The sequence below is a fragment of the Misgurnus anguillicaudatus genome, unplaced genomic scaffold (assembly GCF_027580225.2).
Source record: "Misgurnus anguillicaudatus unplaced genomic scaffold, ASM2758022v2 HiC_scaffold_26, whole genome shotgun sequence".
Lineage (NCBI taxonomy): Eukaryota > Metazoa > Chordata > Actinopteri > Cypriniformes > Cobitidae > Misgurnus > Misgurnus anguillicaudatus.
Window position 1 is genome coordinate 2255681 of NW_027395276.1, and position 12975 is coordinate 2268655.

Sequence of the window (12975 nt, forward strand, 5' to 3'; positions counted from 1 at the left end):
ATTAATTTTCTATGTAACATTTTGGATGTTTTGTATGGAATCAAACAGCTATAAATGGGCATCGTGTACCACCTTTATTTTTAAGAACGTAGGGGCGATAACATAATGACAGAATCCAGTTGAACTGTCTCTTTTAAACTGAATTATGGCGTCAAGTGGACAATTTTCTAAAATGAGTGCAGAAGAACAGGTCGCTCGTCCCTGACCCCTACAGGTCTTTTCTTTCTCTCCACCGACACACTCCCTCTCTCTCTCTCTCTCTCTCTCTCTCTCTCTCTCTCTCTCTCTCTCTCTCTCTCTCTCTCTCTCTCTCTCTCTCTCTCTCTCTCTCTCTCTCTCTCTCTCTCTCGCTCTCTCTCTCTCTCTCTACCAAACCAAACACCCATCCCATACACATCACTTCATTATGTGCTCTCAATGACAGAATCACAGCACACACCCATGTCAACTTCACAAGGACTCTGCCGGGACACTAATCTGCCGCCTCGTCAATTTTACCTCGTCCACAGAGACATTGCAATATTGTGCACACACACAAACACATAAATCGAATAGACAACCACCAAAACACAACGAGTCTCTGCTGTCTGTCATCTGCTTGAAGATACACCCGATTCGAATGACTGGCAATCCCACTCTGGCAAAGCACCCAATCAGAGGGCGTCGTTCTCCATACAAAGCATTCTGCATGGTAACAGAGCTGATGAATGATTGGCTGAGCTCACCGGCACAGATGAGCTGAAAGCCACTCCAGGTAACAAACACAAAGCACAGAAAAATGACAGCCACGACCAAAGTCAGCACTGCGGTAGGTGCTGTAGTACACTCGCTGACCGTCTTTCGGCTAATAGAGCTTTCAGTGAAAACAAACAGAGTCGGAAAAGCAAACACATATCTGTCGCATTATCAGTGATTATCCAATCATAGCAACTTCATTTGAAGAGATGCTGACACAACATAACAAAAAACAAACAGCTGAACAAACGTCAGCTGTGCAACCTGCTAAAACAATAACCGCTTTCATGAACATGAATGATTTGGGTAGCTGGATCGTAATGGTATTTTGAGCTTTTAAAGACCAGGAAGTGTTGACATAAGTTGACATCATCAGTTTAAAGGGTAACTAAACCCTAAACCAACTTTTTTTAGTTAATGACCTGTAAGAATGGGTCTTTATTAGTGCTGTTCGTTGATTTGAGTAACTTTTTGGATATTTGGGTATAAAGTGTTTCAATGCTACAATATTTGGGGTAAAAACATCTGAGTGCTGCCCTCTTCAGGTTGAACGATGGCTATTGCAGTTGAATTTTCCTATTGAATGTTGCGGTACTACATGACGTAAGCAGGATCAAGCTCACCACGCCCTTGTTACGATCTCACCACACACTTGGTACAAGCTTAGTTCATCCCCTCTATCTTTGTTGGGGTCTGCCCACTTTTCTTGCATTTTTCAAATATTGACAGTGGGTGGAGTCAGGCTCTGACCAGGGGTTTAGTTACGCTTTAACTCAATGCCCTCAAACCTGTACATTTGGATGTCTTCATAATGTCATAAAGAAACACAACTGATATAACAGCATGTCAGTAAAGCACTGCAGGGCCTAAACATTCAGAAAATGAAGACATCCAAAATATGTAGTGCTGGGACAGTAACACTGCAAAAATGACTTTCTTACTTAGTATTTTTGTCTTGTTTTCAGTAGAAATATCTAAAAATTCTTAAAATGCATTTTCTTGATGAACAGAATTACCTAAGAAACGAGTCTAGTTTTTAGACCAAAACAATTTAAGTGAAAAAATATCTGCCAATGGCGTGAGAAAAAAAACTTTTGCAGATATTTTTGCTTGTTTTAAGCACACATTCACTTAAATTGTAGATTTTTGGTATAAAAACTAGATTTATTTTCGAAGGTCATTTTGCTCATTAAAGGGGGGGTTTAATGGTATTTCAAGCATTCTGACTTATTAACACAGTTATAGAGTTGTTTCCTCATGCTAAACGTAGGCAAAGTGTCAAATCAGCAGTTGGGCGTGTTACAGAGTATTTCTGTGCCGAATGCACTTCGCCAGGGTTCGTACAAGTTTCGGCTATTTTTTTTCGATTACGGTTCTAACTGACGTTTCAGGGGTTTTCGATACGTATCACTTCTTTATATGGGCTTCCCCCGGAAAACTTCCCCCAGAAAACCCCGCCCACCCGTCAATCAGCGGGAGACGCTAGAGCTGCTAACAGCTTATCACGCCACTCAGCTTTGTTTAATTTCAAAAGTCAACAATGGCACAACAAGAAGTGTGTTTTAGGATGTAAGGAGAAGACATCCAGCCTTATGGAAACAATGGATATAGTTTATTATCCGGATTAGCAGCGGAGTTTTGCGTGTGTGTTTGATGCTGTGGATTTTCAGAACCGGGTCATGACGAGTTACACGTGGTAAGTAAGACTTCTGTCTTATGTTGGAAATAGGCGCGTGTATATTATATAAATGACACGAACATGTAGTGAATCATAAGTTAAAACAGTGTTGTATAGTGTTGCATGACTCGTACTCGCTCCTCCTGCGGTAGTAACTCCTCCTTCTTCATTTTTTCGTACGTTATCGGAAAGATTTGGTAAAGCTAATCTTTCTTTTATAAATCTGATTAAACTAAAGACTCTTCAGAGATATAAAGGATGTCATACTACTCTATAGGTACTCCAGATTAACATCAGAAATGCAGAAACAGCGTGTGTTTCGTGAGCTTTAAGAAAATACATCTTAATTTAAGAATTTATAGATATTTCTACTGAAAACAAGACAAAAATACTAAGCAAGAAGTCATTTATTTGAGCAAAACGACCCAAGAAAATAAGTCTATTTTTTAGACCAAAAATATCAAATTTAAGTGATTTTGTGCATAAAACAAGCAAAAAAATCTGTCAATGGGGTAAGCAAAAAAATCTTGAACATTTTTCTTAAACACTTAATTCAAGAAAATTTCAATAGCAGATTTTTTTTGCTTGTTTTATGCACAAAATCACTTAAATTTAACATGTTTGGTCTAAAACTAGACTTATTTTCTTGGGTCATTTTGCTCATCAAGAAAAAGCATCTTAATTTAAGAATTTTTAGATGTTTTTACTGAAAACAAGACAAAAATACTTCAAATTTTTTTCTTGAAAATCCTTTTTTTGTAGTGCATGTTTAACCTTGCAGAAAAAAACCCCAGATAAAACCTCCCTAAGTTGGTTGGCTTGCTTTATAGGGGGTTTTCAACACTTTTTTTTAGAAACAATCCAGCATTTTTAGAGTGCAGGAACGTGGATTTTGTGTAAAATTATATACAATCATTAACTGTACTGTCAGAATAAAATTGTAATGGGTTAAGAATAAGGGGGCGTGTACACCAAAGCATTTAAACGCTGCTGAAAATGCCAGGTGGACAGCGACTGAAGGTGCTTGCCAGCTTTTTTTAAGCTAAGCGCTTTGGTTGCTATAATACTTCTACTGATACTTTTGACTGTATATCAGTCGCTGAACAATGCACCGGTTGGTTGTTGTGATATTTGTCCCACACTCCCCCACTGTGATTGGATGGCTGAGTGAGAAGTGACATTGACAAGCTGAGCGTATTAATTGTGATGATTTAGGGGGCGTGCACACCAACGCTTTTACGCCCGCGGCCGGCGCATGTTTTCAATTGTTTTCAATGGAAGCTCAGCGTTTTTCAAATAAGCCAGCAGCTAGCGTTTTTTTTTCCGCACTGAAAACCGGCGCTGAGAGTTGAGAAATGTTCAACTTTGGAAGAAAAGCTCCGCTCGTCAATGTCAGTTCTCACGCGGCCGTCCAATCACAGTGTAGGTGGGGCGGGACAAGTATCACAGCAACCAACCGTCTCACAGCTGACGTATCAGAGCTACCAAAGCGCTTAGCTGAAGAAAGCTGGCACTCAGCTGAAAAACAGCTGGCATTCGGCTTCCACAAGGCGTTTTCAGCTGCGTTTAAAAGTTTTGGTGTGTCCAGCCCCTTAGTGATGTGGTGATACTTTTAAACCAGTGTAAAAAAATGTGTATTTAAGTGTTATGCGAGTTTAAAAGTCTTCTCTTTTGCTGCTATTAAGCTAAAAACAGCAAGGTATGGGGGTTTGATACCCAGGGAAAACACAAACTGATTAAATATATGTGCCATACATCACTTTGGCTAAAAGCATAAGAAAAATGCAACAATTGGTGGAAGAACCATACAGGAAGTTATGTGAAGTCACTTCCTGATATCCACACCCGGAAAACAATCGAAAGTAAACTTATCCGCATATAAAATAAATTGAATGTTTGGATATATTCAGGCTTGGTAAGTGATTCACAGCAGTCTCAGCGCTATGTGCTTTACACACTTAGCAACGAGTCAAAGTTATTATGCGAGGTAATCAATACTCTTATCACATTACATACTTGTACATTCCCTTCACCAGCCAAGTACATACTGTACGATGCAAAGTAGAAGTATGTGCAGAAAATGTATAAAAAATATTTGGATAGTACTATACACAGCAAAACCCTCAGTGTTCAAGTAACACTGGGCAGTGTTTATACATGTCCACACTACAGTAACACAAAAGCAGTGTTGAAAGCTGCAATCTGTGACTTTATCCTCTCTATCACCATATTTGTTTAAAACCTAAAATTGCATTTTAAATCTTACTTGTAGAGTTATTTATTAACTTAGGTTTATATGTTGGCTAAGACCATTATGGTGATTAGTGTTTGTTTTAGTTGAACTCTTGGTTGTTTTTTTCTGGCAATTTTAGGTTTCAAACAAAGATGGTGATAGCAGAGGATAAAGTCACAGATTTTAACACTGCGTACAGTTTTTTTTTTAATTCAACACTGGGGATTTTGCTGTGTACAGTAACTTCCGCAGTAAAGCAAAACATTCCTATACATCTTACTCATACACGACTAGATGTTTGCTTTACCTTTTCCTGGTATTGGCGTCGTGATGAGTCCAGGGATTGGATGAGGGCCGTGGCATGTCCGATAAAGACGGCGTAGCAGGTGGCTCCGACAATCATGCTGAGCATCGTCAACCAGATATCAGAGAGACTCTCCGGAGCTTGTCGTCCATAACCTATACACAACATGTGGCTCATGGCTTTAAACACAGCAAAGGAATACAACTCACCCCATGTGTCGTTCTGCGGGGAAAGAAAGAGAGAAAGACAAAAGCATATAATTGCAGCTGATATCTGTGTATATTTCAATTATTAGACATCAATGAGAGGATTAAAAGGAGAGTAAACGGACACTTTTGCTTAAGTTTCCTTTGTTTTAGATATTTCTCCTGAGATAAAGAGTCAAGTTGTCAAGTCTGTAATCAAAAGTCAATATTATTGAAGATATTATCTTTAAGCCATCTCATCAAATTTAAACAAATCAAGATTGTTTTAGTTAAACATCTACAGGTCCACTCCATACTCAAAGTATTTTTACAATTGTCTTGTGACCCTTCCTGTTAAACACCCAACAAGAGCCATTTTTGTGATTTATTGTTTTCTACAAAAAATCACCCTACATGATGTAAAGAATATTCTGTGAAAATATAACCTTAATATCTGTAATATTGACTGAATAAGGTAATTGACTTTGATTTCATAATACAATTATGTGACTTTAGCCTGGATCTTATTTATTTTTATTTATTTTATTTCTTAGCATTTTTAAAACATTTGAGAGTAAGCTGATATTTATATTTATATGATATTTACAGATGACATTCTATCTTAACACCATTGAGTATGGCTTACATTGTATGCAATTTGGCTTCAGAGTAAACCATTCTTCTGAAACAGCTACTTTACATTTAATAGAGCAAATAAAATCTAAAATTGACAAAGGAGGATTTGTTGGAGCTATATTTTTAGATTTACGTAAAGCCTTCGATACCGTTAATCATGCGGTTCTCCTTTCTAAATTGTCTACATTTCAATTTTCACCTGAAGCTTTAGCATGGATATCCTCATACTTATCAAATAGAGAACAATGTGTAAAAATTAAAGGGGTTAAGTCCTGTAATTTGCATTATACAATGGGTGTACCCCAAGGATCAGTACTTGGTCCCTTACTATTTAGTTTGTATATCAATGATCTCCCGCAACAGTGTGAAGGGATACAAGTACAAATGTATGCTGATGACACCGTTATTTTTACACACGCAAAAACAGTAGAATTAGCAGCTGAGAAGTTAAAAGTTGCTATTGAAAGGATTACACAGTGGCTGGAACAGTCATGTCTTAGCTTAAACATCAGTAAAACAAAAGGAATTTTTTTTCTCAAAACCAAATGTTAAATCTCCTGATGTTGACATATCTATCAATGGTGAAAAGATAGAAATAGTAAATGAGTTCAATTATCTTGGTATTATACTGGACTCGAATCTCAATTTTAAAAAACATGTAAAGAAAGTGGTGAGGACTATTAAACACAATATGGCAAATTTTAGACAAATTAGACAATGTCTGTCTTTTGATGTAGCTAAAGCTCTTATGCATGCTACAATTTTTTCTCATATGTCCTACTGTTTGACATGTTGGGGTCAAGCCGGAGAAAGCTTTGAAGTCCTTATATAAACAGACATTAAAAAATTTAGATAAAAAAAACTAATAATTTTCATTCCTGTAGGATCATAGAGAAACAAAATTTTTTTAAATTTTGATAATTTTAGACTTTATTCAAGTTTGTGTATGGTTCATAAAATCCTCAATGGTCTGGCTCCTTCTGTATTACGTGACTTTATTCATCTTCGCTGTGAAACCTCTGTGAGATCTACCAGACTATCACTTATGATAGTCGTTCCGCATTTGGACTATCATCTTTCGCATCAAAAGCCACTAAACAGTGGAATGCCCTACCAGAGGACATTAAAGGGTGTAAAGCTCATGTTTCTTTTAAATTGAAGTTAAAATCTTTTTTAAAAATGAACCAATTATGTATTCATTAAGACTGTTGTAGTTAAACTGATTGATTAATTTATTTATGGCCCTGACAGTATGTGTGTGTGTATTTATTATATGTGAACATAGGTATTGTTTGTGTAATGTTATGTTAGTATTGACCTGCCTGGGGGACTACGGATGAAAATTAGCCCACGGCTAAATCCGGTACAATACATGAGATGAAAATTTTACAATACATGAGATGAAAATTTTATGTTAAAAATTGTGCATGGTCCCATTATAAATAAATAAATGAAATGAAATGAAAATATGAAACACAACTGAGAATTCCTGAGCTTTGAAAAAGCATATTTAGACGCATATTTTATATCCTGAATGCAGTTTTTATTATGACCAATATGTCCTAACCATTCTGTTTTTGTAAGAAAGACCTTTTGTATAGAAAAGAGTTGAAGCTGTCGGATATCTCCTCGATGACAGGGATCAGGGAATGAGGACCTACCAACAGTCATAAATAAGAAGTCATTAAATGTGCCCTTTTAAAAATGCTTCTCCAGACTGACTTGTGCTGACATCCGGCTAATTCCCAAGGCAAGATTAATTACTGCTGCTGTCCTGCACTCATCTGCTCAAACTGACAAACTGACGACTGGAAACTGAATCTACAGCACCCCATTGAAAAACCATAAATCTTTGTATTCTGCATATCTCTAATTAAACGTTATATTTTTACATCTTATAATAAATGTTTCAAATTTTGAGGACCATACTTTCTAATATGAAAACAGCTGGGTTATTTTCAACCTGGTGTTGGGTCAAAAAGGGACAAACCCAGCTATTGGGTTGTAATTTAACCCATGCTGGGTTGTTTTAACCCATTGTTTGGTCAAATATTAACATTTTCTGGGTTTATTTAACCCAACAGCTGGGTTTGTCCCTTTTTGACCCAACATCAGGTTCACAATACCCAGCATTTTTTAGAGTGTTGGGTAACCTACTACATTTACCACAGACATAAAACAATTAAAGCGGCCATTTTTGTGTTCCCATTTTTTAAAACTTTAGTTAGTGTAAAGTTGCTGTTAGAGCATAATAATGCCTGCAAAATTTTAAGGCACAAAGTTTAATGCCAAGCGATATATTTTCTTTAACAGAATTCACTTTTCAAGGACTAAAGAGCCCTCTACTTCCTGGATATATGGCGTCAATATAAGAGTTTAAGCTCCGCCCACATGAATACATGAGTCACCAGCTAAGCTAAGCTGCTGCCAAATCACAACACACCAAACCAGCTACACAATCAGAACTTGTTACGTATTTCTGAAGGAGGATCTTCATAGAACAAGGAAGACATCAGCCCGTTTTTAGGACAATGAAAACAGCAGTATAGAGATAAGTAAATTGGGAATTGCAATCAACAGCCCACCCCTCAATTTCAAAACGCATATGGAAGTCGTCACAGGACAAGCATGTTGTTGTCTGAGACAACTTAGGGACGAAACAGCTCCGTAGGATGTACGTAGGGCTACTGTAGAAACATGACGGCGACTTCCATGTAAGGGGGCCTACGGTGCTTGGAGATATAAATGTCTCATTCTAAGGTAAAAGAAACAACAAAAACAGTTCATTATGTAAGGTCTTTATACACCACGGATAATATAGTTGTGTATATTATAGTGCATTTCTGTCAAGAGATCCTTGTAAAGGTTACACAATGCACCTTTAACGAGTTAAAACAATCCAGCATAGGTAAAAATAACAACCCAATGGGTTGTGTTTATCCGTTTTGGGTAGGCCCAAAGCTGGGTAGAAAATAACCCAGTGAACGGAGGTAGATACAAAATAATTATAAATATTTCTGAGATGATAACACTGAATATAACAGTTAACCCTTACGAAAATTTACTATTTTTATTGTAGTAAAACCATGGTTTGGCTAATATACTAGTCAACATTTGAAGTGGCTCAAAACCTCTTATAAAAGTTGTCTAAACACTAATTCCCAATACACATTCTTGTCTTTGGTGAACTTTGATGAACTTTTCAGATTCACCTCAAAAGCTGACTAATGTAGTAATCAATACATCAAAAATAAAAAACATGGTTATACACATTTATCACAAAAAACCATGGTTAATTTTCATAAAGGAATTAAAGGCAGGATAGGCAGGAATTATCTTAAAAAACTTTTTTACAAATTTGTTTAAACTGTCTTTATATACCAATACATAAGTAAAATGTAAGTACTCTGAAAAAGAGAGTATAAAAATCGAGTGTCTGTAGACTTCTCACGGCTGTTTTAAACACAGTTCATTTTTCCATTCACTCCACCCCCTCCCTTCTGGGTTTCTCCTAAAGCCACGCCCCCAAAACACATGAACGCGCGACGCCGACAGCTTTGCTGGGAGCAGTGTTGCCAGGTTTGCGGTTTTCCCGCACAATTGGGCTATTTTGAAAATAGAGTTGCGGGAAAAATTTCGGAGCCACGGGTTGCGTTTTTTTTGGGCTAGTTTTATAATGTGCCGAGGTAGCATGTTAAAAGGGCAGATCATACTCGGTCTCAAAATGGCACGGTTGGGTACACTTACATGTTCTTAAGATAATCTTAAGAAGTACTAAAGTATATTTTTTGTATATTTAGAACAGAATAGTGTGTGAAAATAAAGCACTTTAAGTGCATTAAGAATATTTTCATCTGGAAAGTACATTAAAAGTAATGTAAGGGTTTATTTTACAGCCTTCTTTTGTAATCCCGCAGTTTTCAACTGTGATTGGACAAATGTAAAAATTGGGCTAGTTTTCATTCTTTTTGGGCGGGTTTTAAGTTTGTCATTGGGCTGGAAATTTTTCTTGGACCTGGCAACCCTGGCTGGGAGAAGGATTTACCTCAGACGAGCGGAGAGGAAGGAGCGCGGTGCATGTAGTAACATCATGTCACAATCACATGTAATAATACATCTAACTTTATCACTATGAATATAAACAAATAGGATGGCTTAGTACTCACTATTAAGCTAGCATATTGATACTGTTAAAGTTTAAAATATATTTTGTTTGATTCGGTAACAAACGTTTTTTATTACCATTAGTTACACTGTGATGAAGGTGAATTTCGTGGAAGATTCATAACATACAACGTTACAGTGTTTTGCATGTAAGAGTTTCCGTGATGAAAGCATTGTTGACTCTGATGAGGACTACACTCCGAAGACAATACACATCGTCGACTCGAGGAAAAGCTACGCGATATTTACTCTTGTTTGATTTCTTTGTTTATTCCTTTTTTTTGCCTTGTTTGCCTTCGCTGACTGCATATGCAGGTACTGTGAGTCCTGAATGCTCTTTCTCTGCCATACTTTTGCTCTTCCTAGAGTGCCTCGTGCACGTTCAAATCAAGCAGTGTGCGCATGTGTGGGCAGATCCCATAGCAACAGGGGTGGTGCCATGGTCGCGAGAGAGAGTGACAGCGCAAGCCAATCATTTGTTTTTTGTCCCGAATGGAAATAATTAGCTGTGTTTAAAACAGTCGTGAGAGGTCTACAGACACTCGAGTTTTATACTCTCTTTTTCAGAGTACTTATATTTTAATTATGTATTTGTATATAAAGACAGTTTAAACAAATTTGTAATAAAGTTTTTTAGATAATTCCTGCCTATCCTGCCTTTAAGTGATGTCACATGATTATAATGTACTGCATACTAGTGTATGCAAGTATTACTAGTGTACATTCCTAAGTGTTTGCCAAGTCACTGGGTTGGAAGGTAAAGTGAAACAGAAGAAAAGTATTAAAAGCGATGCAAAGAGAGAGTGATGACGTCAGATAGCAGATTGCTGTTAAAACATTGGAGTGAAGAGATTTGAATTATAGATGAGTCAAAAGCACTTTGTCTTGAAAACAGCAGGGGTAGAGTGTCCATATTCTGGACACACAGACCCCAAGCGCAACCACTAAGCATTATGTTTGTATACACATCTAATAAAAACTGGGGATAGAAACACATTCAACAGCAGCCTGTATATATAAATCTATACATAATACATGCCAATGCAATACGAGCTTACTGCATACTACACGCTGTTTATTTTCTACATAAAATAGTCCCACATAATGAAAAGAAAACGTTGAAAATATAACCTATATATTTTTAAAGAGAGGATTAACAGTATTTTGTGCATTCTGACTTATTAACACAGTTAAAGAGTTGTATTTGCCATGCTAACCAAAGGCAATGTGTCAAAAAAGCAGTTGAGCGTGTGACAGAATATTTCTGGGCCAGACTCCTCTTACCTACAAGTTTCTTTTTTTTGAACATTGTTAACTGTTATATTTCATGGACCCCTTATTCGTTTTATGGGCACTTCCCCTGGAAAAGCACGCTCACAAGTGAGAGCAAGAACGCTCATCATTAGCATTAGCACACGATAACTTTGTTATATATCAATAAGCAAAAATTGCACGACAAAAGAAGTGTATTTCTGGAAGTAAGGAGAAAAAAACTTACACAGCTTTTCATGTAACTGGGCTGGAGTGTTTATTATTCAAGCTCTCAACGGAAGAATGTACGGGCGTGAGGCGTTTGGAAAAATAGGTCCACAAGTTTACAACAAATGCTAAAACACCTTTGTATGAGCATTTCAGTGAACACCCCTGACCACTCGGTTAGTTTCACGTCTTTGTAAACGAAAGTGCTATAAGTGCTATAATTGGGTCCCCAGTGCTTCTATAACCCTAGAAAATGTCAAAATAAACTTCCCAGTAACTTAGTTTTGGTAAGCATAGGAAAAAAATGGTCACTGAAATTTGGCTCCCCTTGTGATGTCAGAAGGGGATAATACCATCCCTTAATCTGCACTATCCAACCACGGCACTGAGAAATAAACTCATTTGCATTTAAAAGGACACACCCATAACGGGCAAATTTTTGCACACACCTAGAAAGCGTCAATTTTATCATGCTAGAATAAATTATCTATATGTTATTTTGAGCTAAAACTTCTCATATGTACTCTGGGGACACCAAAGATTTATTTGACATCTTAAAAAAGTCTTGTTTGTTTTTTCCGAAACAGCAAGGTAATTGCAAATGCCAGGTGTCCTGCAGTAAAAGGTAGTAAAAAAATCTACCACAATTAAGGCCCTTGAAAGGTAGGAAAAGGTAACAAACGCAATTTGACCTGGTAGTAATTTATTGCTTAATATTTGTGTCTCCATGTTTTAACTTCATCTAGCATAGTTAAAAAATAGATACGGTGCTAACAGGACCTGAGTGAGTCAGAGTAGATAGCAAATATAGTCACTTTATTTGCAGCCGAAGTCTGTGTAGATTGAGCGCACACACTTAACTTGTAGTATTTCTCATTCGAGGTTACGGGCCCACGTCAAGGTGTAGCGCGCGTGGTGACAAAGCCTTAACATTTGTACACGTATTTAAGCACTGCAGTTTTAAATTAAGTGATTTTAAGCCATTGAAACACAAACAACGGTGCTATATGCGCGCTGTTTCTGTTTGAAAGGAGCGTTTAAGCCGCTCATCTGCTTCTCATTGTGCTAGTGAGTATTTTTGCAACTGTATTAGCTTTAAATGTATTGCGGAGGATTTTTTTTTCCAGGTGGATCATCAAGACTATTGGTCCTCCTAGTTGTCAATCAGGAGTGTTGCGCAATTGCATTTTTTTAAAAGTGGAAAAGGTGGTTCTTTCTAAAATTCGAGAAAATCCTCCGCTACACCTTTAAATGCATCAAAATTACTGGCTTTTACAAGTTTCCTCATAAATGCGACCATTTAGATCTTAAGAGAAAGTAAACAGCTAAAAGAGAAAACCATAGACCGTAAAAAATTTGGACGTATTGTCTGTGACATCACCTGTTGGTTTGTAAAGATAATTTTTGAAGCTTAAAGTAGGCTTTGCCTGCCGTCACCATCTTGGCCGTGTGTCACCGCGAATCACTCACGGAAAAACGAAAATGGGTAAAGAGGTGTGACGTGGGTGAAGACGAGGTGAAACCACGCCCGCCTAGCGCGAGTCTAGTGACAGCAGTGGCT

General features: G+C 37.3%; 1 protein-coding gene across 1 annotated transcript in view; it reads right to left on the reverse strand.

The window, feature by feature from the left end:
• Positions 1-12975, reverse strand: part of LOC129443159 (potassium/sodium hyperpolarization-activated cyclic nucleotide-gated channel 2) — an 87999-nt gene that overhangs the window by 38726 nt on the left and 36298 nt on the right. Inside the window, exon 4 of the mRNA XM_055203591.2 lies at positions 4954-5172. Within this exon, the coding sequence (XP_055059566.2) occupies positions 4954-5172 (219 nt within the window). The remainder of the gene's footprint in view (positions 1-4953; positions 5173-12975) is intronic.